The sequence below is a fragment of the Carcharodon carcharias genome, chromosome 2 (assembly GCF_017639515.1).
Source record: "Carcharodon carcharias isolate sCarCar2 chromosome 2, sCarCar2.pri, whole genome shotgun sequence".
In the NCBI taxonomy this organism is placed as follows: domain Eukaryota; kingdom Metazoa; phylum Chordata; class Chondrichthyes; order Lamniformes; family Lamnidae; genus Carcharodon; species Carcharodon carcharias.
This window is the reverse complement of record NC_054468.1, coordinates 150,028,783-150,052,579: the sequence shown is the minus strand read 5'-3', so window position 1 is coordinate 150,052,579 and position 23,797 is coordinate 150,028,783. Positions and strand designations below refer to the sequence as shown.

The 23,797-nt window shown below is 40.9% G+C and overlaps 1 protein-coding gene across 3 annotated transcripts in view; it reads right to left on the bottom strand.

The window, feature by feature from the left end:
- Positions 1-955: 955 nt before the first annotated feature.
- LOC121293328 (zinc finger protein 292-like) overlaps positions 956-23,797 on the bottom strand; it is a 403,832-nt gene continuing 380,990 nt past the window's right edge. For 2 of the 3 annotated variants that reach the window (XM_041216283.1, XM_041216290.1), the window contains exons 7-8: positions 18,095-18,236; positions 956-9,993 (exon numbers count right to left, since the gene is read on the bottom strand). In XM_041216283.1, coding sequence (XP_041072217.1) covers positions 2,650-9,993; positions 18,095-18,236 — 7,486 coding nt within the window. In that variant the 3' untranslated portion in view covers positions 956-2,649. The remainder of the gene's footprint in view (positions 9,994-18,094; positions 18,237-23,797) is intronic. The other variant, XM_041216298.1, reaches the window with a different exon arrangement.

Here is a 23,797-nt window from a genome sequence, read left to right as displayed (position 1 = left end):
TATGGTACGTCTACTTCCTTTCATTTGAATCAACTTGCAGCAAAATATTCCAGATTGAGACCTGGCCAAGAAGTGAACAATCTAATTCTGTATAACTTAACTTGCACAGCAGTTTTAGAGAGGACCAAATCTCTGGCTTCTTTCGATTCCTTGGGGATTCAATGTGTCACCAGGTAAAGAACCACAAACATACGAAATAGGTGGAGTAGGCCATTCGGCCCACTGAGCCTGCTCTGCCATTTGATAAGATCATGGCTGATCTGATTGTGGCCTGAACTTCACTTTCCTGTCAACCCCTTTGACTCCATTGTCAATCAAGAATCTAATTCAGCCTTAAAAATATTCAATGACCCTACCTCCACTGCTCTTTGTGGAAGAGAATGACTTTCAGAAAAATATTTCTCCTCATCTTCATCTTAAGTGGGAGACCCCCTATTTTTAAACTGTGTCCCCTAGTTCTAGTCTCTTCCACAAGCAGAAAATATCCTCTTAGCATTCACCTTGTCAATTCCCCTCAAGATCTTATATGTTTCTTTAAGATCACCTCTCATTCTTCTAAACTTCAATGGATACAGGCTCAACCTGTCCAACCTTTCCTCATAAGATAACCCCTTCATCCAAAGAATCAGTCGAGTGAACCGTCTCCAAACTGCTTCTAATATATTATATCAAGTAAGACGACCAAAATTGTACACAGAACTCCAGATGTGGTCCCCTCAACACCCTGTACAATTGTAGCAAAAATTCCCTATTTTTATATTTTATTCCCCTTGCAATAAATAACATTCCATTTACCTTCCTAATCACTTCCTGTACCTGAATAGTAACTTTTTGTGATGAAGTATCAAATTAAAACATCAAGAATTCATTGGCATTTCAAGTTTTGACCTTAAAGTAGAAAAAACAATATCTGACAATGGAGGACAATATTAAAATTATTTTTTAAACAGATTTATTTTGTGTTTTTATATTAATTTAATAAAACAAAAGCATTATTCAGATTGACATCTAATTTTATATTCTAGTGGTTCATGTAAATGCCAATTAAAGTTAATACTGTACTGCAGTATTTACAATAATACTGTATTCAAATCTATAAATGAGGACTATACAGACTGGTATACAAAAGAAAGGAATGTTCTCCCACAATTACAGACTTTGTCATAATACAAAAAAACTGTTTTTCCCAGATACTATGTTGTATGTTTTGATAAACCTTTGGCAAGATGCATTGTACAGTTGTACATGTCAAGATGGTCTTCTGGTTTGATGAAATGGACTCTGTGTGCTGTTACACTGCTGGTTACCAATGAAAACTAGGCTGACCAATTAAAACTGTGTGAATTCACACGAGCCAGGTTAATATCTTGAGTTGCTACCAATGATTATTCAGACACTGAATATTGGTGGTTAAGTTCAGAAGCAAAACAATTAACTTCAAATGTACACACTTCATTAACAAAGCTCTAGAGCAAAAAAACTGTGTGTAGAAACAGCAGCGTTCATAGATCAACTGATCAGATCCCACCCCATTGCAGAGCAACATTTGAAAATCTGAACTTTAATCTTTATAATTGGATTCATCCTTTTCACTAACAGTTGTCAATATATAAATAACTGCATATCTAGTCTTCAGCACTGACTTTACACAAAAGTTATGTACTAAGCTTTAACTATCAAATGTCTTTAGTGTATTTTTAAACATTTTCAACAGCATAGTATTGACCGCATAAATAAGGGGCTCAGTACCAACATAGTCTTTGTTTCCATCATAGGAAAAAGAACACTTAGGGAACATCTCTCAGTAGGAATTTATTTAAAAGCAATGCTATCTTCACTAGATACTTAAAAAAGTTAAAGAGCCTAGCTATAATACATTGTTTGTTTTGCTGGAGCTTGTTCTTAAAACTCTCAAGGTGGGCTGTAAGGAGAGAGAGTATCCCATAGAGTACACACAATGAATTACATACAAAACATCTACACATTTCCTCCTCCCCACTCCAAAAACAAGTACGATTCAAGTATTGTTTACAAAGTTGCGCCAAAAATGATGGCGAACTTTTGCATAATTTGGTTAGTGAAATAAATAAAAACAATTTGGATCTTTGCAAGATGTTTTTATTATACTGATGTCCAATGTTGTAAAGAATTTATGTTTATGGATTGGGACTAGATAGAATTTGTAGTAAATGGGATACAATCTCTTTAAATGTATAGACAATGATAAAAGTACAGTTCAAGCTATATCGTACAGCATCTTCAGCAGCATGCTTAAGCAATGCTGATCTACCAAGTCAATAACAGAATGTACAGACCTCCATAAGTCAGTCAATCAGATAAGGATAGTCCTTCTTCCATATACAACTGTATAACATCAGATTATCATATTTGCTTTACATAAACAGAGCAATTGTTCTGTGCCACAATTTTGTCCCATAGGGATTCTGTAGAATATACTGGACATGGCTATTGCCATGTTAGTTTTCGTTATTTAAAAATCTAAAAAAAAACTAGACATTTACAAACATGCTTTTGTTAAAATGTACAAGGCATCCTTTTGGTTTGTTTACTAGCAAGGACCAAATGAAAGCAAATTACAGCTTCTAATTACCCTTACTTACTTCAATATATACAGTGGATGTTACAGAGTTATGTACTCTTTACAGTAATACTTTCCTTTACACTTCTAACTTGGGCCAGCATATTAAAGTCCACTTTTACTCGACTAAGCACTACTGTGGGTTGCATATGCTGAAGTTGCTTCTCAGCGAGCTCAACGCAATCTGAATGCGACTTGTCCATTATTATTTTTATGTTCTTAAGAATGTGGAGAGACAAGGGAGAAGCAAAATTAGTAAGGGCATGATGTTCGGTAGTTCTCATGCTTAATCTATCTGCAGCAGACTGTTTGGTGTGGTCAACAGAAACTCTTGAATTTTTGTCATCTTTCACAGGATGGCTTGCTGATGAGCTGACCTCATCACCTAACACTACACTTGATGAGACTAATCCATAACCTGCCCTTGTTCCAGGGTTAACAGTAAGGCTGTGAGATGGACCTTTATCAGCCAAAGTTTTTTTCTTTTGCTTTAGAGCAGATTCTTCAAGGAATTTTAAGAACGAGAATTCAAATCCCATAGGTTTAAATGTACTGAAGTCAAAAGGTTTGTGATGGTGAGCCTTGTGTGGACATGGATTGTGCTCTGGAGTGGAAGCCTCTTTCTCATCAAGAGTTCGGATTGAATTAACTTCCGACAGCTTCTCAGGATTTTCCATTATTAAATTCTTTTTCTTTTTATTCTGTATGCACTCCTTTTGTGTGTCTGAGAAGGTCAGGTGACCATTTGACCTTTTGTTACAAGGCTGATAGTTATTTAAATCAGCCACTTTACTCTCAGCAATCATCTCTACACTTTCCTCCAGTTCAGTTTGAATGCAAGCAGAAGTACTGGCATCAATCAGTCTAGCATTAAACAATTCTGAAAATTCTTCAGAGGTCTTAAAGGAGTCATCGTTCTCCAATTTCTTACTGAAAATTTCAGTTTCACTTAGCTTATCCTGCTGCTGAATCACCACTTCATTGACAGCATTCTCCGCTAATCCTTCTTCATGGTTGGTTACATGCTCAGTTGATGCTTTGCCTTGCATACTCGCAGACTTCTTGCAAGTTACCAGATGACTGTGGTACTGACATACAAATGTATTGGAAATTTTGTGATGAATCCTATAATGTTTTACTAGGCTACGTTCACTGGTGACAACTGATGAACAATTCTGAAACATACATGGATATTGCTCTCTCAAAGACTTGTTGCTACAAATGGCCAAGGCTTGGGCCTTACTTTTAAGAGTGTATTTAGCAACTTTTCTAGAACTGCAAGACTTATTACCATGAATTTCGCTGCTTTTCATACTTTTGCTATCTGATGTAAAACACTCCCTTGATACAGGTTTAGATTTACTGCGATTTATGATTTCTTCATTTTCACTAACTTCTTCAGGTCCAAAATAACTCTTTTCGTCAGACAGATCATCCTGATTGGCTGTTCTTGGAATGTTTTCTTGGTCTGTTATGATTCTTCTGGGTCTCATTAAATGAGATTGATGAAGCTCTCTGTGCTTTGTAAAGATGTGTCTTAAAAGGTTAGATCTAGTGGCATAAGTCCGATCACAGCCTTCACAATCACATTTAAAACAAGTTGTGTCCATATCACTTTGCTGACTTTCCACATCTAAGCCATGAGCTACCAGGAGGTGTTTAATAAAACTCCAGAAAACTGTAAAAGAAGACAAACAATTAGCCTGGTCACAATGAAACTTCCCCTCACTGATGGAAGATACTATTTTCCCTATTTCTTCTAAAGTGAGATTGTGAAGGTCAGAATAGTGTTTAATTAGGTCTGTGATTCCTTGGAAAATTCTACAACAGTCATCAAGCTGACATCGAAAATCTTTGACTTGGACATTGGCATTTTTGGTGGTTTCTTGTTTGATCTGCATGTGAAGCAGCTGTTGGTCAGACTGGTGCACAGCTCGATAGTGCAGTATTAAGTTTTGCTGAATAGTGAAAGCTGCAGAGCAACTCTTGTGGACACACCTGTAAGGTTTGTGAATTTTATTAACGTCACATTCTGTTCTTATTTTTGTAATTGATTTCCTGCACTTCCTTTCTCCTGGCATCTTAGTAAGCTTCACTGCACCTGCTGCTTTTTTAGCTTGCTTCAAACCACCTTCACTTTTCCTTCTCTGCACTGAGATGTCCAGTGGATGCAGCAAGACATCTTCTGGTCTTTGTTGGTCCAGGAATGAATCTTTTGTTCTTTCTTCACGTACAAAAACCTCTTGTGGTTCTACCGATGGCGAGGCACCCTGCAGCCCTGCTGGCACTGGCGAGGCACCCTGCAGCCCTGCTGGCACTGGCAAGGCACCCTGTAGCCCTGCTGGCACTGGCGAGGCACCCTGCAGCCCTGCTGGCACAGGCGAGGCACCCTGCAGCCCTGCTGGCACAAGCGAGGCACCCTGCAGCCCTGCTGGCACAGGCGAGGCACCCTGCAGCCCTGCTGGCTCTGGTGAGGCACCCTGCAGCCCTGGCGAGGCACCCTGCAGCCCTGCTGGCACTGGCGAGGAACCCTGCAGCCCTGCTGGCACTGGCGAGGCACCCTGCAGCCCTGCTGGCACTAGCGAGGCACCCTGCAGCCCTGTTGGCACTGGCGAGGCACCCTGCAGCCCTGCTGGCACTAGCGAGGCACCCTGCAGCCCTGCTGGCACTGGAGAGGCACCCTGCAGCCCTGGTGAGGCACCCTGCAGCCCTGCTAGCACCGGCGAGGCACCCTGCAGCCCTGCTGGCACTGGCGAGGCACCCTGCAGCCCTGCTGGCACTGGTGAGGCACCCTGCAGCCCTGCTGGCACTGGTGAGGCACCCTGCAGCCCTGCTGGCACAGGCGAGGCACCCTGCAGCCCTGCTGGCACTGGCGAGGCACCCTGCAGCCCTGCTGGCACCGGCGAGGAACCCTGCAGCCCTGCTGGCACTGGCGAGGCACCCTGCAGCCCTGCTAGAACCGGCGAGGGACCCTGCAGCCCTGCTGGCACCGGCGAGGCACCCTGCAGCCCTGCTGGCACTGGTGAGGCACTCTGCAGCCCTGCTGGCACTGGCGAGGCACCCTGCAGCCCTGCTGGCACTGGCGAGGCACCATGTGGTCTGGGTGACCGTAGTAAGCTACCTGCTGACTCAGATGCTAGTTCAGAGATACCCTGTGGCCCTGATGATACGACTGAGACACCGTTCAGCCCTGCTGATAGTAATGAGATATTCGGTGGTCCTGATGCTAGTGGCGAGATACTCTGAGCCTCTGGGAGCAAGACACCCTGTGGCATTGCTGGTAGCGGTGAGATACATTGTTGCACAGTTGGCAACAGAGACACATCCTGCAGTCCCTCTGGTATTAATGAGACATTTTGGGGCTTCACTGATGGCAGCAAGACATCCTGTGACCATGTCAGCAGTGGTGAGACAGCCTGCAAGCCTGCTGTTGGTGCAAGGCCACTCTGTGGCTCAACTGCCAACACAGAGGTACCCTGAGGCCCTGCCAGTAGCAATGGGGTATCCTGAGGCCCTGATGCTGGCACCAAGGCATCCTGTGGCATTGCTGATTGGGCCAAATCATTTTGAAGTTGTGCTGGTAATGCTGAGCAATCCTGCAGGCCTGCCAGTAGTACTGAGCTATCCTGTGACATTCTGTGATTATACAGTATAGTTTTTGCATTCTGAGTGCTATGCAAATGGAGACTAATTTCTGAGTTAATCTCATTAGGTTCTGCAATATCAGGCTCCTGTTTAAGCAGTTCTCTGGATTCTTTCTCCTGTGACCCATTAATTCTGGATTGAGAAATGATTTCCTGCAATTGCGGTACGCTATCCACAGCTTTATTACGACCATCCGATTTTCTACAGTATGCTCTTTTAATTCTCAGTTTTACCAGCTCATCCCGTGTTACCTGATGCATGGACTGGTAGTGGGCTCGGAGGTTAGAATTTCTCGTAAAAGTTTTCTGGCAGTTAGGAACGTGGCATCTAAATGGAGCAAATCTAGTCTGATACATCTTTATTTCCATTATCTGTTCCTTAGAGTACTGATGAACTTTGACATAATGATTAGTCAGAGCATCTTTAGTCATCGCACTATAGACACATCCACCTTCCTGACAGATAAATGGTTTAATGAGATTCACTTTCATTTCTTTGTCATTTTCAGCAGCCTGCAGCGATATGTTTGTTTGTGTATCTGTCAAACACTGAGTGATTATGTTTGGACTATTGGTACAATTACTCATTGGTGTGTGTGTCAAGATGTTCATGGAAGAAGCTGGTGTCCCTGAACTTGAGGAAGGGCACGGTGCACCACTCCTGTAAAGCTTCTCATCATAGTCCAAATTCAGATTTTGCAAGCCCAACAAAAGTTCAGCTATGCTTATGTCTAATGTCTTGGAATCTTCAGAGTGAGATGAATTATGATTGCTGTCAATCTCTGGAAGGGTGCCATTAGTAAAAAACATAGTTGGCTCACAGCTGTTTTCCAAATTTTGAGGGTGAATCTCATCGTCAACAAAACTTGTTCCTGAACAAAAACTGGATTCGAGTGCCTGCTGAAAGGGCTCACAAGATGAATAGGCACCTGAATCTTTAGCTGCATCTAACATTGGTGGGACCTCAGTGCTGAGTGACACCTCTTCACCAGCCACAAACGACCTTGGGCTACACACAGTTGTTAGCGCCTGTGACATAGTTATGCTAGCTGCATTCTCCTCCACGGTACTCATCCCAAATCTGGGTTGAAAGGTCTGAAGTACTTCAGTGTCAAATGAGCCAGGAAGGCCAGTGACCTGGGGAGTCTTGCTTGGCTCAAATATAGTAGTACTGTAGTTGTTCTCCTCTGTTGGTGGAAAAAGCTCATGAGCAGCAAATGAAGCTGCACTGTCCCCCATTTCCAATGATTGAAGGAATGTTTCGCCAGTCAAGAATGTATCTGGGACACAGGGAGGTTCAGGTCCCTGAGGGATGAATGCACCTGGTGAAAGAATCTTTTCTGTTTTATATAGAGCCTGTCCATCCTTCTGCTCCACAACTGAAGAACTTTCCTTTCTGTCATAGGGTTTACAAATGGCACGCCGTGACAAATGACCTCCAAGAGATTTGGGGTTGGTAAATTCCCTGTAGCACCTACTACAGATAAATTTGTCACCTTTGATGATTGCAGGCCATTTTGCACGTTTATTGTGTGTGTGTTTTTTCTTCCTGGATTGAGATACATTCTCATTTTCAACAGTTAAAACACTGGGAACAGGTTGCTGATAAATAGCACCTACTGTGGTCAAGGTGCTTTCAGGTGTCATGCTTAAGCTTTCCTCATTTGAAAAATACATTGGGTTTGGAGGGTCCTCTTGATTTTGACATTTCAAAGGATTTCTAAACCGTTGGATTTTTGATAGGTTCCGTTGTTTTTTCAGTGTTTCATAGTACTCAGGATGGGTAGCCTTGATGTGTTTGCTGACACTGCGTGACGAAGTATAGCTTCGATTACAGCCAGCAACCTTACAGCTGAACATCTGGACTGGTTTTACTGCTTCACCAGGTTCAGTTTCTGAAGGTAGCGGTGCAATAACAGTACCCTCCCCTTTAAACATTGTTTTTGCCAAATTACCATGAGTCTGACGCATGCTGGTCTCCTCTTCATTCTTCACAGTTACAGCAAAGTATGTGTCTTTTTGAAGGTGACTCTGCTCTCCACTGGATGGTAAGGCTTTTAATTCTTCTGACATGGAAGATTTGGATTTGACAGTTTCACTTGTAACACAGTCAATAGCAAAACCATTCTGGTAAGTGTCAGGCTGACTGCATGGTTCATCTTCCATCTTTATTTGTAATAATTGGTTAACTTGGTCAGCTCTACTTGGATCAAGCTGGCTTGTTTCAAAAAGTGAACTATTTTCAACTTCAATTTTCACACAAGCGTGTGTGACGTGATCAACTTCATGCTTTTGCAATTCACTCTGGGAGTAGTAAATGTTTCCACAGTTTGAGAATTTGCAAGTATATGAGGAATTGTGGTAATGCTGTGCTTCATGATCATATAACAAATAAGACTCTGTAAAAATTCTTCCACAGTTTTGAAACATGCATTTAGCTTTGAACAGTACATGTTCTTTTCTGTGTCCTACCAATTCAGAATATGTACCAAAGCTTGCATTACACTCCAACTGTATACAGACATAGGGTTTAGGGCCACAATGAATTTGCAAATGCTCATTAAGGTGAGAAACACTGACAAAGCGTCTCCTACAATACTGGCAAACAACTTTATTACTCTGCATTTTAAGAAACTGTTTCGCTTCTTCATCATTACCATGACCTTTCACGTGTGCAATTAAGTTTTTAAAATACTTAAAAGTTTTGGTACAGATAGTTACAGGACAGTTATAATCTTCAGTGCAGTCCACTTTTTGTGCAGTCATGATTGCAGGTTTATACGATTTGTCTTTGCCTTCATCATCAGAACCATCACTATCACTGTAGACTACAAAATCCTCACTGTATAGGCTGTTCCTTTTAATTGGGCGATGTTCCTGCTTGTCTAGTTCAGCCATCTTTTTACCTGCAATACTTTCAGGCAAGTTCTTAGGAGGTCTTCCAACTCTTCTTTTTGGTTTGATAGAAGCTAGTCGTTCTTTACAAGATTGCTTAATATGACATGTAACATGTGGAACAAAAATCTCCTTTCTCTTAAAACTTTTGGCACATATAGGGCAATAATAGTTTCCCTCCTTCACATGCGTTTGAGCATGACGGATAATTCGGTGTCCCAGAAACTCTCGGTCACATAATACACAATACTGCATATAGGCCTGCCAATTCTTAAATCTGGCAGATACCACACCTTTCTCAATTTTATCTTTTTCCTTCATTCCAATTTCTTCAGATGAAGCGTTTTGCACTTTTATCACGTCACTGTAAAATTTAGGAAGTCCATTCAACGAATGTTCTTTCGTAGCAACTTCAAGATGGTTCTCATTGTTTTCATCAAAGAGGTCGCTGTCGTTAAGTTCATCTATGGAAGACACAATGGATGCTTCCTCTCCCATTAATGCAAGACAATGGCGCTTCAGAGTCTTCCAATCCCAAAATTCAGGATCAAAGGGCCAATGCGTTTTTAAAACAAGTAAGAGTTCGCATCTTAGTGAGTTAGGGATTGGACCATTTTCATCATCATACTTCTGATCTGGCTGGTTGTATAAAGTCTCAACTGCATAATAAGCTTCCACTGTAGGTTCTAGCAGGAATTCGGTAAGCTGGCATGCACGTCTGACCTCTAAGTAATCAGGTAACAAGCATGATACTGTCTTGCAAATTGATGTCTTCACTGTGGGGCTTTCATTTGATTCCATGCGTAGCGCTCTCACACAGAGTTCAATACAAGCTGAAAGTCCAGCCTCCCCTGCCTGTAGAGAAAAACATAAGATATCATATCTTAAATTGAAGATACTGCTCAGATTTAACATGATAAGTAACCAGGATGTGGACTCGGATAAAAACAAATTAAGAGTTTTGTACTGTTAACCTTATTAACTTAACACGGTTTTGTAGCGATCAGCTGCTTAAATGATCAAAACTGCTGTCCAAAGCACAATCATCTGATACTGTTGACACTTGTACATTTAAAAACTGCAATGAACAGCAAAGGCATGGCACCCTCACTGCTGGCAGCAGTTAGTAATATAAACATAATTTCCCTCATGCCAGTAGTAGCAGTGCCCCATTTATTAGATGCTAATATAGTATCCATTTCATGGAGAATGGGACCAGTTAGAAGTGTAAATGGGGAAGCAACAAAAACAAAAAATGCTGGAAAAACTCAGCAGATCTAACAGCATCTGTGGAGAGAAAGACAGAGTTAATGTCCCGAGTCCATATGACTTCTTCAGAGCTGAAGGGAAGCAGAAAGGTGGTGAAATATATACAGTTTAAGGGGGGTGGAAGGGTGAAGCTGGATAGAAGACCAGCTATACGTGGAGGCAAAGGAGAGGTTGCGAAAGATGTGATAAACAAAAGGTCAAAGGGTTGTTAATAGTGGTGGTGCTGTCTAAAGGAGGTGCTAATGGTGACATTAAGAGTGGAAAACAGAATATGATAATGGCCGGACCAGGGTGAACACTCTGGAAAGTGACAGATGGCCCTAGTGGGGGTGGGGGTGGGGTGGGAGGAGGGGATGGTGGTGGGAAAAAAGATCGAAAAAGCTAAAAGCTGGGGATAAGAAAATGAATAAAATGGAAATAAATTAAAAAAAAATAATGAAAATAAGTGGGGAATAAATAAATAAAAATGAATAAGAAAACAGGGAGGGGATCAGAAAGGGGTGGGGATGGAGGAGAGAGTTCATGGTCTGAAGTTGTTGAACTCAATATTCAGTCCTGAAGGCTGTAAAGTGCCTAATCAGAAGATGAAATGCTGTTCCTCTGGTTTGTGTTGAGCTTCACTGGTACATTGCAGCAGGCCAAGGACGGACATGAGATACGGACAGGCCGAAGGTGTTCAGCAAAGCGGTCACCCAGTCTGCGTTTGGTTTCTCCAATGTAGAGATGCTGAGTATAATACACCATTTTCTCAAAACTGCCATTGAAAAATAAAAGCATCTTGCATTCAATATTACCTCTAATCTTTTTTTATTTTGCATGGCCTGCTTATTGTGCTGCATGGAACAGTCAAGGTTGTTGCATGCGCATGTACATGAACATATTATAGGGGATGTTGGTGGCATGCAGCCCGTTTATTGCAGTGCACTGGAGTATATTCTACCAGAATCATACCGCACAGAATAAAGTCATTCAGCTGAGCGCGTCAGTTTGGATTCTTTGACAGAGCTATCTAGTTAGTTCTCATAACTTGCTCAATCCACTTAACTGCATTTTTAAAAAGTATATTTCAAATTACTGTAATTGTTTATGGTCTGTACATTTTAATTTTAGTGATCATTTTAGTAACTGTCTGCCTTTGCTGAAAGAAACTGCCTCAGTTATATTAATCTGTGGGAACTCGTGTGACTCAATGATTATACCAATGGACAGCAGTGCTCAGTTCTCATGGAAACTTTGTAACAGCTGATCAGAATATCTGATTAATCAGCAGCTCAACCTCTCCTCTACCAAAGTACTACTTAGATTATGGGCTTGGCCTAAATAGACAAGTGGTTATGGTTTGTAACCCCAAGATCAAGAGTTCAAATCTCACAATGGCAAACTATGAAACAATGTAACTTCATCTGAATAGGAACAGATGGAAATGTATTTGTACTCGAAAGAGTTACTACTTAGATTATCCTCTCTGTTGGCCTGCTGAGAACATTAGTGCTTTGAGATCCTTCAGTTTCAGCCCAAAACTAACACTCAGAGTGGCTCAGTTTTTTTTAAGCATCCGTGAGTGCTCAGGAATGTTGGTTTTAGGATGAAAATAAATGGAAAAATAAAATTACTAAAATTGCTAGCAGCCCAAAGAGTAGAATCTGTCCATTGAGCAGCAGAGGCTGAAGGCCTAACTAACCAATCATTCAACATCCAACTGTTTAAAATGCAGATAAATACCAAGCACCAGAAACCCAGGAATTGCCTACATTTGTTCAGTCACTTCTACTGATCATTTTGGCTACTGTTCACATAGATTATAAACAAATCCATTGCATTGCTATTGCTGTCAATTCATGGCACAAAACCAGGCTGAACCAATGACCCTCTACACATTTTTAAAAATTCATAGTACAAAAGATCCAAATTCGTGAAATTATGAAAATTAAACATAATTTGCCATTTATTCTCATTCTTGTTAAAGCCTCTACACAGCATGGTTAATGATTTAGTGCCAGCAAGGTTCACATGCTATATCTTTGAGGAGCTAATTCTGTCAAGATTACCATGCATTATTCTAGTGTGTGTCTTTTCATACAGTCTGAACACAATTACCTCATTCCATTACAAAAACAGAATTACCTGGAAAAACTCAGCAGGTCTGGCAGCATCGGCGGAGAAGAAAAGAGTTGACATTTCGAGTCCTCATGACCCTTTCGCAGGCTGGAGAGGCAGCGCCTCATCTTCCGACTAGGCACTTTACAGCCTTCCGGACTGAGTATTGAATTCAACGGCTTTGGATTGTGACCTCCCTCCTCCATCCCCACTCCCTTTCTGTTTCTTCCCCCTTTCTTTTGTTTTTTCCAATAATTTATATAGATTTTTCTTTTCCCACCTATTTCCATTATTTTTAAATCTTTTATGCCCCCCCACCCCCACTAGAGCTATACCTTGAGTGCCCTACCATCCATTCTTAATTAGCACATTCGTTTAGATAATATCACCAACTTCAACACCTCTATGTTCTTTTGTTCTTTTGTCTGTGACATCCTTTGATTATCTGCTCCTATCACTGCTGGCATGTCCCTACAACCACACCACCCCCCTCCACTTCTCTCCCCCAACCCAACCCCCCCCCCCCCCACCTTAAACCAATTTATATTTCACCCCTCTCCTTGGATTCACCTAGTTCTGTTGAAGGGTCATGAGGACTCGAAACGTCAACTCTTTTCTTCTCCGCCGATGCTGCCAGACCTGCTGAGTTTTTCCAGGTAATTCTGTTTTTGTTTTGGATTTCCAGCATCTGCAGTTTTTTGTTTTTACCCCATTCCATTTCCTTTTCACCCAAGATCAATATTGCATACTTACTAATGAGAAAACAAAACTCACTTCCCTAAAAAGTATAAAGGTATATAAAGGTAAAAACAGTTCGAAGCTCATTTGGAATTTATTTTGTTGAGCATTTAAGAAAATTTATACATTAGACATTCATTAATAGAAAAAACCTTCATTCAACAATATTCCTTCGTGTATATGTGGAACATGGGAAAAGCGTTTATGAGTGATCATCCAAATAGTTAGGATTATTACTACTACTTTTGAAAGTAATTACTTTCATTCATTCACAGCATATAGGAAAATCTGCAAAATTAATATCACTTCAAAACTAGGGCAAATCCCACACACACTAGGGACTTTGATTGACTATGAGCTGAAAGGAGGAGTGGGATAAACCAGGAAACTGTGGGGCTGCCAGCCCAACACTGGTGGATCAGAAACCATCATCAGAAAAATGCATGAGTTAATCAAGTATAGGCAGGTAAACTGTGCCTGCCTGACTTGATTGCATTCTTTAATGAGGTAACAGACTGCTTTGATCATGGTAGGTTTGTATATATCGGCTTTTGGAAGGCGTGCAACAAAACACCATACAGGATGTTAATTGAGAATTAAAGCAGGAATATGGATATGCAACTGGCTCAGTAACAAAAAGCAGAGGATGGTGGTAAATGGATGTTTTCCAGACTGAGGTGATTTGCACTAGTGTTTGACTGAAGCATCATGATGACAAAGATGGGTTTGTGAAACAGGCAAAATAAAAATGGCAGGAGTTCAATGCAGAGTAGTATGAAGTGATGCATTTCAAGAGACTAATATGGAAAGACAGTACAATATAAATGGCACAATTTTGAAAAGTGCAGCTGAGCAGAGAGACTTTGAAGCTGGCAAGACATGTTGTTAGGATGGCCAAAAAATCACTGGGTTATAAACAGAGGCATTGAATATTAAAACAAAGAGATTATGTAAGAACTTTATAAATCAGGTTTCGGCCATAACTGGAATATTGTGGACAATTCCGGGAACCACACTTCAGTAAAGATGCAAAGGTCTTAGAAAGGGTAACAAGGAATACTGCCAGGGATGAAGGATTTCAATTAAGAGGAGAGTTTGGAAAAGTTAGGACTCTGCCTCAGAACAGAAGAAAAATTATTCCTTCTGCCAAGTGGGTCAATAACTAGAGATCATGGCCTAGATCTTCCAGTCTCCGGATGGTCATTTTCTGGAGCTAACCTGGAAGATGAGCTGGAAGTTGTGCTGGAAGTCCCATTGTAAGTAATTGCCCTGGAAGTTTCTACTTCTGAAGGGCAATTCCTCTGCACTTGAGTTAGAGTCGGAGACTTTGGAGGGTTCTGACTCACTTCCCATACTAGTTACCCAGGAAATGCAAGACAGTAATAAACCATATCTACCTCCTGGATATCTATATAACTGATATCCCCAACCCCCTACAACACACATCTCTCCCAACTCAACCCTCCGATACCAGCCCCCTCCCCGACCCAACCTCATCACCCTACCCAGCTGGCATCCTACCTACCTTGCCAACTACCATCCTACCCATGTGGCACCCTAGCATCTTGTCACCCTATCCATTTACCTTACTCACACTCATTCACTAACATGGTGAAAAGCTATTTAAATGTCCCAGAGCTTTTCAGTGTGCTAATAAGTAAAAACTTAGCAAAATACAGCAGCGAGAGCCGTCAAAAGGGGGTACAGTTTGGTTTACTCCAATGATTCTGCACTATAAAGGAGGACTCTGAGAACAGGTACACTCTGCATTTCTGAAGAGGCCCGGTTCGGAAGCCCGGGTGAGAATTGCAGAGCTTTGGCACTATGTAAAAAAATAGGAGCAGAAAGCAATCCAATGGTGACCGTCACTCCTTGGAAGATTTGGCCCAAAAGGTTTAAAGTCATTGACAAAAGATCTAGAGTTAAGCTGAGGAAAAAGTTTCAATGAGAGGTTGTCAGGATCTGGAACACTTTACTTGAAAAGATGGTGTAAGTTGATTAGATGAGTAATTTTTAAAGGGAGTTGGGCAGAAACTCGAGGTTGAGTAATTTATGGAGTGAGACAAAAAGTCTTAGTGGGCCTCAGCACAAATGCATTTTCAAAGAGGTGCCAAATGGTTAAACAGATGAAAAACATTAAACAGATCTATTATTTGTATTTGAATGACAGCAAAAGCAAAATTTGTTTCCAAGGTAACAGGAAATGTAAGTGACAAAACAACCATTTATTAAGCAAGGTGGGTATGGAAAACAGGAAATGCTAGAAATACACTGCAGATCCAAAAACATCTGAAGAGAAAAGAAGACCATCCTTCAGTGGTTCTGATAAATAATCTACATCCCGTCTATTCTTTATGCTGATGGTGTCACCTTGCACTTCAACACTAATTCTTATTTCAGATTTCCAACACAGCAATTTTCTCTCTTTGTTTAATACTGAGGTATTTTGCTACAGGCTGACAGTCTCCGGGTCCAGATGGAGTTCATCCTAGGGTCTTAAAAGAGGTGGCTAATGAGGTAGTAGATGCATTGGTGTTAATTTTCCAAAATTCATTGGATTCTGGAAAGGTTCCATCAGACTGGAAAGTAGCAAATATAACCCTTCTATTCAAGGGAGGCAGCAAACAGGGAACTATAGGCCAGTTAGCTTGACGTCTGTAGTGGAGAAGGTGTTAGCATCAATCATTAAGAAGGTTTTGGCTGGGCACTTAGAGAAACTCAAGGTAATTGGGAACAGTCAGCATGGTTTTGTGAAGGGGAAATCATGTTTAACCAATTTATTGGAGTTTTTTGAAGGAGGAACATGTGCCTTGGATAAAGGGAAGCCAAATAAGGTGCCACATCAAAGGTTACTGCATAAAATAAAAGCTCAGTGTAGTGGGGTAACATATTAGCATGGATAGAAGATTGGCTGACTGGCAGAAAGCACAGAGTATGCATAACTGGGTCTTTGTTTGATTGGCAGGATGTGACTGTAGAGGTCTGTGCTTGGGCCTCAGCTTTTTACAATTTATATCAATGACTTAGATGAAGGGAGTGAAGGCATGGTAGCTAAATTTGCAGATGACACAAAAATAGGTAGCAAAGTATGTTGTGAAGAGGACATGAGGAGGTTGCAGATGGATATAGGTAGGTTGAGTAATTGGGCAAAAATCTGACAGGTGGGAGTATAATGTGGGAAAATATGAAATTGTTCACTTTGGCAGGAAGAGTAATAAAAGCAAAGTATTATTTAAATGGAGAATGACTGCAGAATTCAAGGTGCAGAGGGATTTGGTGTTCTAGTGCATGAGTCACAAAAATTTATTATGCAGGTACTGCAAGTAATTAAGGTGGCTAATGGAATGCTATCCTTTATTACAAGAGGAATTGAATATAAAAGTAAGATTGTCATGCTTCAGTTATACAGGGCACTGGTGAGACCACATCTCAAATAGTGTGTGCAATTTTGGTCTCCTTATTTAAGGAAGGATGTAAATGCGTTGGAGGCAGTTCAGAGGAGGTTTACTAGGTTAATACCTGGAATGAGTGGGTTGTCTTATGAGGAGTTTAGAAGAGTGAGGGGTGGCTTTATTGGAGTATGTAAGATACTGAACGGTATTGACAAGGTGGACATGGAAAGGATGTTGTCTCTTGTGGGTGAGTCCAGAACAATAGGGCACTGTTTTAAAAATAGGGGTTGCCCTTTTAGGACAGAGATGAGGAGAAACTTTTCTGAGGGTTGTGCGACTTTGGAATACTGCCTCTGAAAGCAGTGGAGGTTGAGCCATTGAATATTTTGAATGAGGAGGATGATTCCCTTGCCTAAGAATCTAAGGTTATCGGGGGTAAATGGGAATGTGGAATTTGAAACACAAACAGATCAGCCATGATCTTATCGAATGGCAGAGCAGGCTCAAGGAGCCAAATGGCCTACTTCTGCTCCTATTTCATATGTTCGTATTTTCTTGATCAAAGGGCCTATATGATTGCGTAACCTTTTTTAATCCAAATCCAAAACCGGTACATGCCAGTAAGTCTATAATTGGAACATTTCTCAGCTTTTACTGCAGAGGCTGTCACACAATGATAGCAGCAGTTATTATTTGCTAGCCATCATCTTCAAGGGTAAAATATAATAAGCAGAAAATTATTTAAGGGGGAATTATTGGCTTTGAGCAGTAAAATCAAGCGCAACAGATCAAAACTATGATAATTACTTAATCATGCATTGTGATGAATTTCACAGGGGAAAAATCAATTTTGTAGCCAACCTTTGACGTTGTACACTAGCCTGAGTCAGGGGTTGCGGATTCAAAACTTACATTAGGATTTGAGCATAATCTAAGCTGATACTTTATTGCAGTGCTCACAGAGATCTGCACTGTTGAACTGCCAACTGAGATGCCAAAATATTGGTTTATCTACCCTCCAGGTGGATGTAAAAGAACCAGTTGTACTTTTTGAAGAGCAACAGTGAAGATGTCCCTGTATTCTGACCAACATATATCTTATTGAAAACATGAATTAATCACCAAACTGATCATTTATCTAATTTGCTGCTTATGGAATCTTGCTGGGTGTACATACTTGCATACAAAACAACAGTGACTATGCTTCAAAATAAGTTCCTTAGTTGTGAAGTGTTTTGGGAAATCCTAAGTATGTGAAAGTTGATATATAAATGCAAATTCTTTTCTCTTTCTATAATTACATTCTCCAGTTTGTGCATGGACCAGTTTACAGCACTGGGGTTTGCTCTTTTCCCTCATACCTCTATACTTGCCCTGTTATACATTCAAGTCAGAAATGAGTTACAATTAGTTCTCAAACATAGCATGCAATGGAACTTTGCACAATAGAGTATTCATACCTCTGATTGTATGACCTTAATAAGAAAGAAAATATGATAAACTGTTTTGGACAACATAGAGAACTGCCGACAGCATTCCAGAAAGGTCTGTGTGGAAGACTCCACCCGTTGCTGCAGTTTGCTCCAGAAGAGTGTCAGTTCCCTGAAATCAAAAGTATTTAGCTGTTATTGATTTCACAAGATCAGAGCATGTGGAGTCAGGGGACAATCAGAAGCATGGATAGCAGACTGGCTACAAAACAGAAGCGAGCAGCCACTCAGGCTAGTAATTGGTGTGAAGCGATGTTCCACTAGGATCAGTGCTGGGACCACAGTTGTTTATAATTTACTTAAATGATTTGGACTCTGGAATCAGCAATATAACAAAATTTGTGGACACCAAATTGTCAGTTATAGTTAACACTGAGGAAGAATGCGACTAAATACAATGAGAGATTAATAATGTTGCTCAATGGTTAAGTATTTGCCAAACGAATTTCAATGCATATCGTCGCTTTGTCGTGCAAAACTTGAGCATTGCTGGAAAGAGAGACATGCTGTTGAAGCTTTTCATCTTGCACTCATCAAGACAGACACAAGAATGCCAAATTTCAAAGGGAGCAACAATTTATACTTCATGGAATAAGGGTACTGAGTTGTTGGCAAGTAGAGTCTGGTTGGTTGAGTTGGGCCATGGAGATTGCACCAGGGAACTGTCGACCCCACTCTTTTATTTAAAATCAAGAGGTCAAGTCCCTGCACATAAAAATATGTAGTTTCTACCAAGTGTAAGTGGGTCACATTGTGAGCCCAACTGATGATCTTAAATTGGTTGTTAGTGTAACTCTTAGTATACTTGGGATTATTCAGCAAGCGCTGTCCAATTGCAAAATCACAATCTAATAATGTTCTGAGTTTTGCAAGTACAGGCTGGTTGAGTGCGGTGAGTACACTGTCTTTTGCAAACAGCCAAAGGGATGTGTTTTTTATGTTCTGCCAATCGTTGGGACATATGGCTTATGTAGCTGGCATTACCCTGGCACTGAAATTCATATACCACATTACTCATTTGTGCAGTAGACAGGATGCCTTTATGGCTTGACAGAAGCATCCTGTTAGTGGAAAATACCACTCGTGTTGCTACTGCAACATAGCAGAGTAAAACAGCTAACTTCATCTGTTGCTCAAATTTTTGAGATACCTTCCCATTCCAGAGTAATTTGAGGTAGACTAGACACTTTTCAGGCCCAAAGGTAGCGGCCTTAAGCCTATTCATGAGTATGGGTGATTCACAGCTAGCAACGATCTGATCAGGGTAGCCATTATCCTGCAGGATAGCTTTAATTTGCCCGAATTTGGTGTCAAGCTTACAATGGGCGAATGGCTCGGGCCGTATTTACGAGATTCCCTATAATGCCGATTTTATAGCATGTGGAGCTGCAGGAATCTCAACGTATATATTGACTAGTGAAGATAGGCATGAGCAGATTTCTCAAATAACAAATTGAGAAAAAGGAGCTCATTAGACTGTTCCATTTCAAAGGGGAACTTGAGCACAGGATGAAGCACATTTAAGGTGTGTAAGGAAATTCTTACATACAGCTGCAGATTCAAATATAGTAAATGTGTCATCTATGTATCAAAATATGCACAAAGTAGGAGGCTGGGATCATTTAATCGAAAACACATTTCTCGTGGAAACCATCAAAAATGTTAGCAAGAGCTGGGCCTAGGGGGGAATCCCATGGCAACACCACCTATTTCAATATACATGGTGTCATTAAAGCTGAACTCAATTGCACGAGTTGCTAAGTTCATAAGTTCAATGAATACAGATTCAGAAAATGGCTGCGCATCTAGATTGTCATGATATAGTAGCACGGTGCAAATGTCTAAGGCTTCCTTGCGTGCCACATTAGTGAATAAGCTTGCAATGTCAAACAAGCACACGAACACAGTTACTCTCGACACCCATGCTGTGTAGTGGCTCTGTGAAGATGAAGGAATCCTTCACTGTGCATGTGGAAACTCATTCAGAACTCAACCTCACTCAACCATTTGGCCAATACATAAATAAGATAGGGCATAATGGGACAATTGTGTGTGTGTGTGTCTTGGGCACCTCCAGATATGTGGATATGGTGAACAATGAGGATGAATCCTATCATATATGCCACAAGGCATATATTTCCAAGTCAGCAATTTCAGTGCTGAGTTGGAAATATATTGCCGTTCCTTCACTGTCGCTGGATCAAAATCGTGGAACTCCTTTCCTAACAGCACTGTGGGTATACCTACATCACATGGACTGCAGCAGTTCAAGGCAGCAGCTCACCACCACCACAAGGGCAACTAGGGATGGGCAATAAATGCTGGCCCAGCCAGTGAGGCTCACATCCCGTGAATGAATGAATAAAAAAAGTGCTGCTTGTTACTCTTACAAAAGTCAACACCTAATGCACTCCATCCCATGCTCAACTCACCTTTGAAAAACAGCAGTTTAACGAGCTCCCTTTCCTCAATGTGGTAGTTGAAATCTGTTAATGGATTCACCACTATCTATTGCAAATCTACCTTCACTATTTGATATATGCTTTGGGGTCTATAGCTCGACATGCTATAAGGTTGGCCTCATTAGCAATTTCGTAAATAGGGCCCCAGCCATTTTGCTTATCATGCAACCTTGATGCTGAAATAGGGCGCATCCTGCAGGATAATGGCTACCCTGATCAGATTATTGCTCACTGTGTATAATGTATACTCATGAATGGGCCTAAGGCCACCACTTTAGGACCCGCAAAGTGTCCAGTCTACCTCAAATTACCCTAGAAAGGTATTTCAAAAATTTGAACAATAGGTGAAGCTAGCAATTTCACTGCTCCTATGCAGTTGTGACATGAATGTTATTTTCCATCAAGACAAAAAGATGCTCGGCAAACCACACAAATGAGTAATTGTAGTATATGAATTTCAGTGCAGGTGCAATGCCATACTTTCCAACCGAGACAGGTCATCTCAAATAGCACTTCCCTTTGGCTGTACACAATAGAAAGGGTACTTGCTGTACTCAACCAGCCTGTGCTCCCAAAACTCAGAACATAACACCTAATGTTAGGTGTGATTCCGTGATTGGGCAGCACTTGCTCAGCAATCCCGAGAGTGCTAAGAATTACACTATCAAGTTAAGATCATCAGCCAGCCTGCAATGTGACTCACTTATGCTTACTAAAAGCTACATATATTTATGTGCAGGGAGATGTCCCTTTAGGCAATAGGGATGTGTCTGGGCATTGTGCCTTGCATTCAATTAAACAAAAGCGTTGGAGACAATAGTTTCTTGGTGCTTTCTCCACGGCAACGCCTCGACTAATCTGCCTACTGCCAACCAATCAGCAAAATTTGAACAATAGGTGAAGCTAGCAATTTCACTGCTCCTATGCAGTTGTGACATGAGTGTTATTTTCCATCAAGACAAAAAGATGCTCAGTACACCACACAAATGAGTAATTGTGGTATATGAATTTCAGTGCAGGTGCAATGCCATACTTTCCAATGACAGACAGGTCATGCTTTTTCTAAATTTGCTAAATTGCTTCTCCTGTTGGAATTTGGCATTATTTTGTCTGTCTTGAGTGCAAGACGAAAAGCTTTGACAGCATGTCTCTTTTTTCAGCAACTCCAATACTGATAAATGTGACGTGGCACATTTGAAGAATAAGGAGGTCATAAAGTGTTTGAATAAGAGTCCAAATGGGGTAGAGGAACAACGTGATCCAAGGTAAAGATACATAAAATCTAAATAGTGACAGCATGAATATAAAAAAGTAAACCAAACACTGGAGTTCATTACTAGAGAAATTTGTATATATGTTGGTTAGACCACTCTTGTGAGACCTGTGCATAGCTCAGGTCTCCATAATATATAAAGCATATGAAAACTCCGAAGTGCCAAAAAGATTTACAAGGATAACACCAGAACTAAGAAGATATCCTTGACAGGACAAATTGGGACTCTTCTCTAGAAAAGAGAAGGCTGAGGGCTGACTTGATAGGGGTTTTTAAGATTATGAAAGTATTTGATAAGGTGGAACTAGAAAAATTATTCCATTTAAATTTCCACTAGAGGTCATGATCATAAAAATATCAACAGGGATTTCAAGAGAAGCTTCTTTACTCAGTGACCACCATATGAAATACACTACCACAAAGAGCAGCTGAACTGCATAGCATAAGTCAAGAGGGGATTTGTTATAGGTGTTCAAAATCATGATTGGTTCTGATAGAGTAATTAAAGAGAAATTGATAGAAGGGTCACTGACCAGAGGACCCAAATTTAGTGATTGGCAGAAGAATTAGAGGCAACATTAGAGGTGACAAATAATGGAGGTGTGTAAGAAGGGCACTACAATTGTCATGGGTGATTTTAATCTGCATATTGACTGGACAAATCAGATTGGCAGGGGTAACATGGAAGACAAATTTGTAGAGTGCATCAGGGATTGTTTCTTAGAGCGATATGTTGCAGAACGTATCTAGGAACAGTCTATTTTAGATCTAGCAATGTGTAATGAGGCAGGATAAATAAGAGATGTTGTAGTTGAAGATCTTCTAGGGGGTAGTGATCATAACATGGTGGAATTTTAAATTCAGTTTGAGGGCAAGCAATTCGGGTCTTCAACCAGTGTCCTTAACTTACATTAGGGCAGTTACTGGAGTATGAAGAAAGAGTTGTCTAAAGCAGACTGGGAAAACAGACTAAGGGGAAGGTCAGTGGATGAGCAGTAGCAGGCATTTAAGCAGATATCTCATAACGCTCAGCAAAAATTTATCCTGGTCAAAAAGGACTCGCTGAGAAGGATGAACCACCCATGGTAAACGAAGGCGGTCAAGGAGAGTATCCAATCAAAAACTAAGGCATACAAAGCAGCAAAAGCTAGCAGTAGGCCAGAGGATTGGGAAATTTTTTTTTAGGAACCAGCAGCAGATGACTAAAAAGCTAATAAGGAGGGAAAAAATTGATTATGGAAGTAAACTGGCAAGAAACATAAAGACAAACAGCAAGAGCTTCTACAGGTATATAAAAAGAGAGTGGCTAAAGTGAGTGTGAGACCCTTGGAGGATGTGACTACAGAATTGGTAATAGGGAACAGGGAATTGGCAAATAATTTAAACCAATATTTTGCATCGGTCTTCATGGTGGAGGAAACATCCCAAAGATATCAGATAAGCAAGGAGCTATTGAGAGGAAAGATCTTGTAACAGTCTCTGTCATGAGGGACAAAGTATTTGACAAACTAATGGGACTAAAGGCAGACAAGTCACCAGGACCTGATGGCCTGCATCCAAGGGTTTTAAAGGAACTGGCTGCAGAGATAGTGGAGACATTGGTCGAAATATTCCAGAACTCACTGGATTCTGGGAAGGTCCCAGCGGATTGGAAAACTGCCAACGCGATGCCCATGTTCAAGAAGGGAGGGAGACAAAAAGCAGGAAATTATAGGCCAGTCAGCCTAACATCTGTCGTTGGGAAAATGCTAGAGTCCATTATTAAGGAAGAAATGGCAGGACATTTAGAAAAGCTTAACTTAATCAACCAGAGTCAACATGGTTTTGCGAAAGGGAAATCATGTTTGACAAACATGCTAGAGTTGATAAAGGTAGATGTGGTGTATTTGGATTTCCAGGAGGCATTCAATAAGGTGCCCCATAAAAAGTTATTGCATA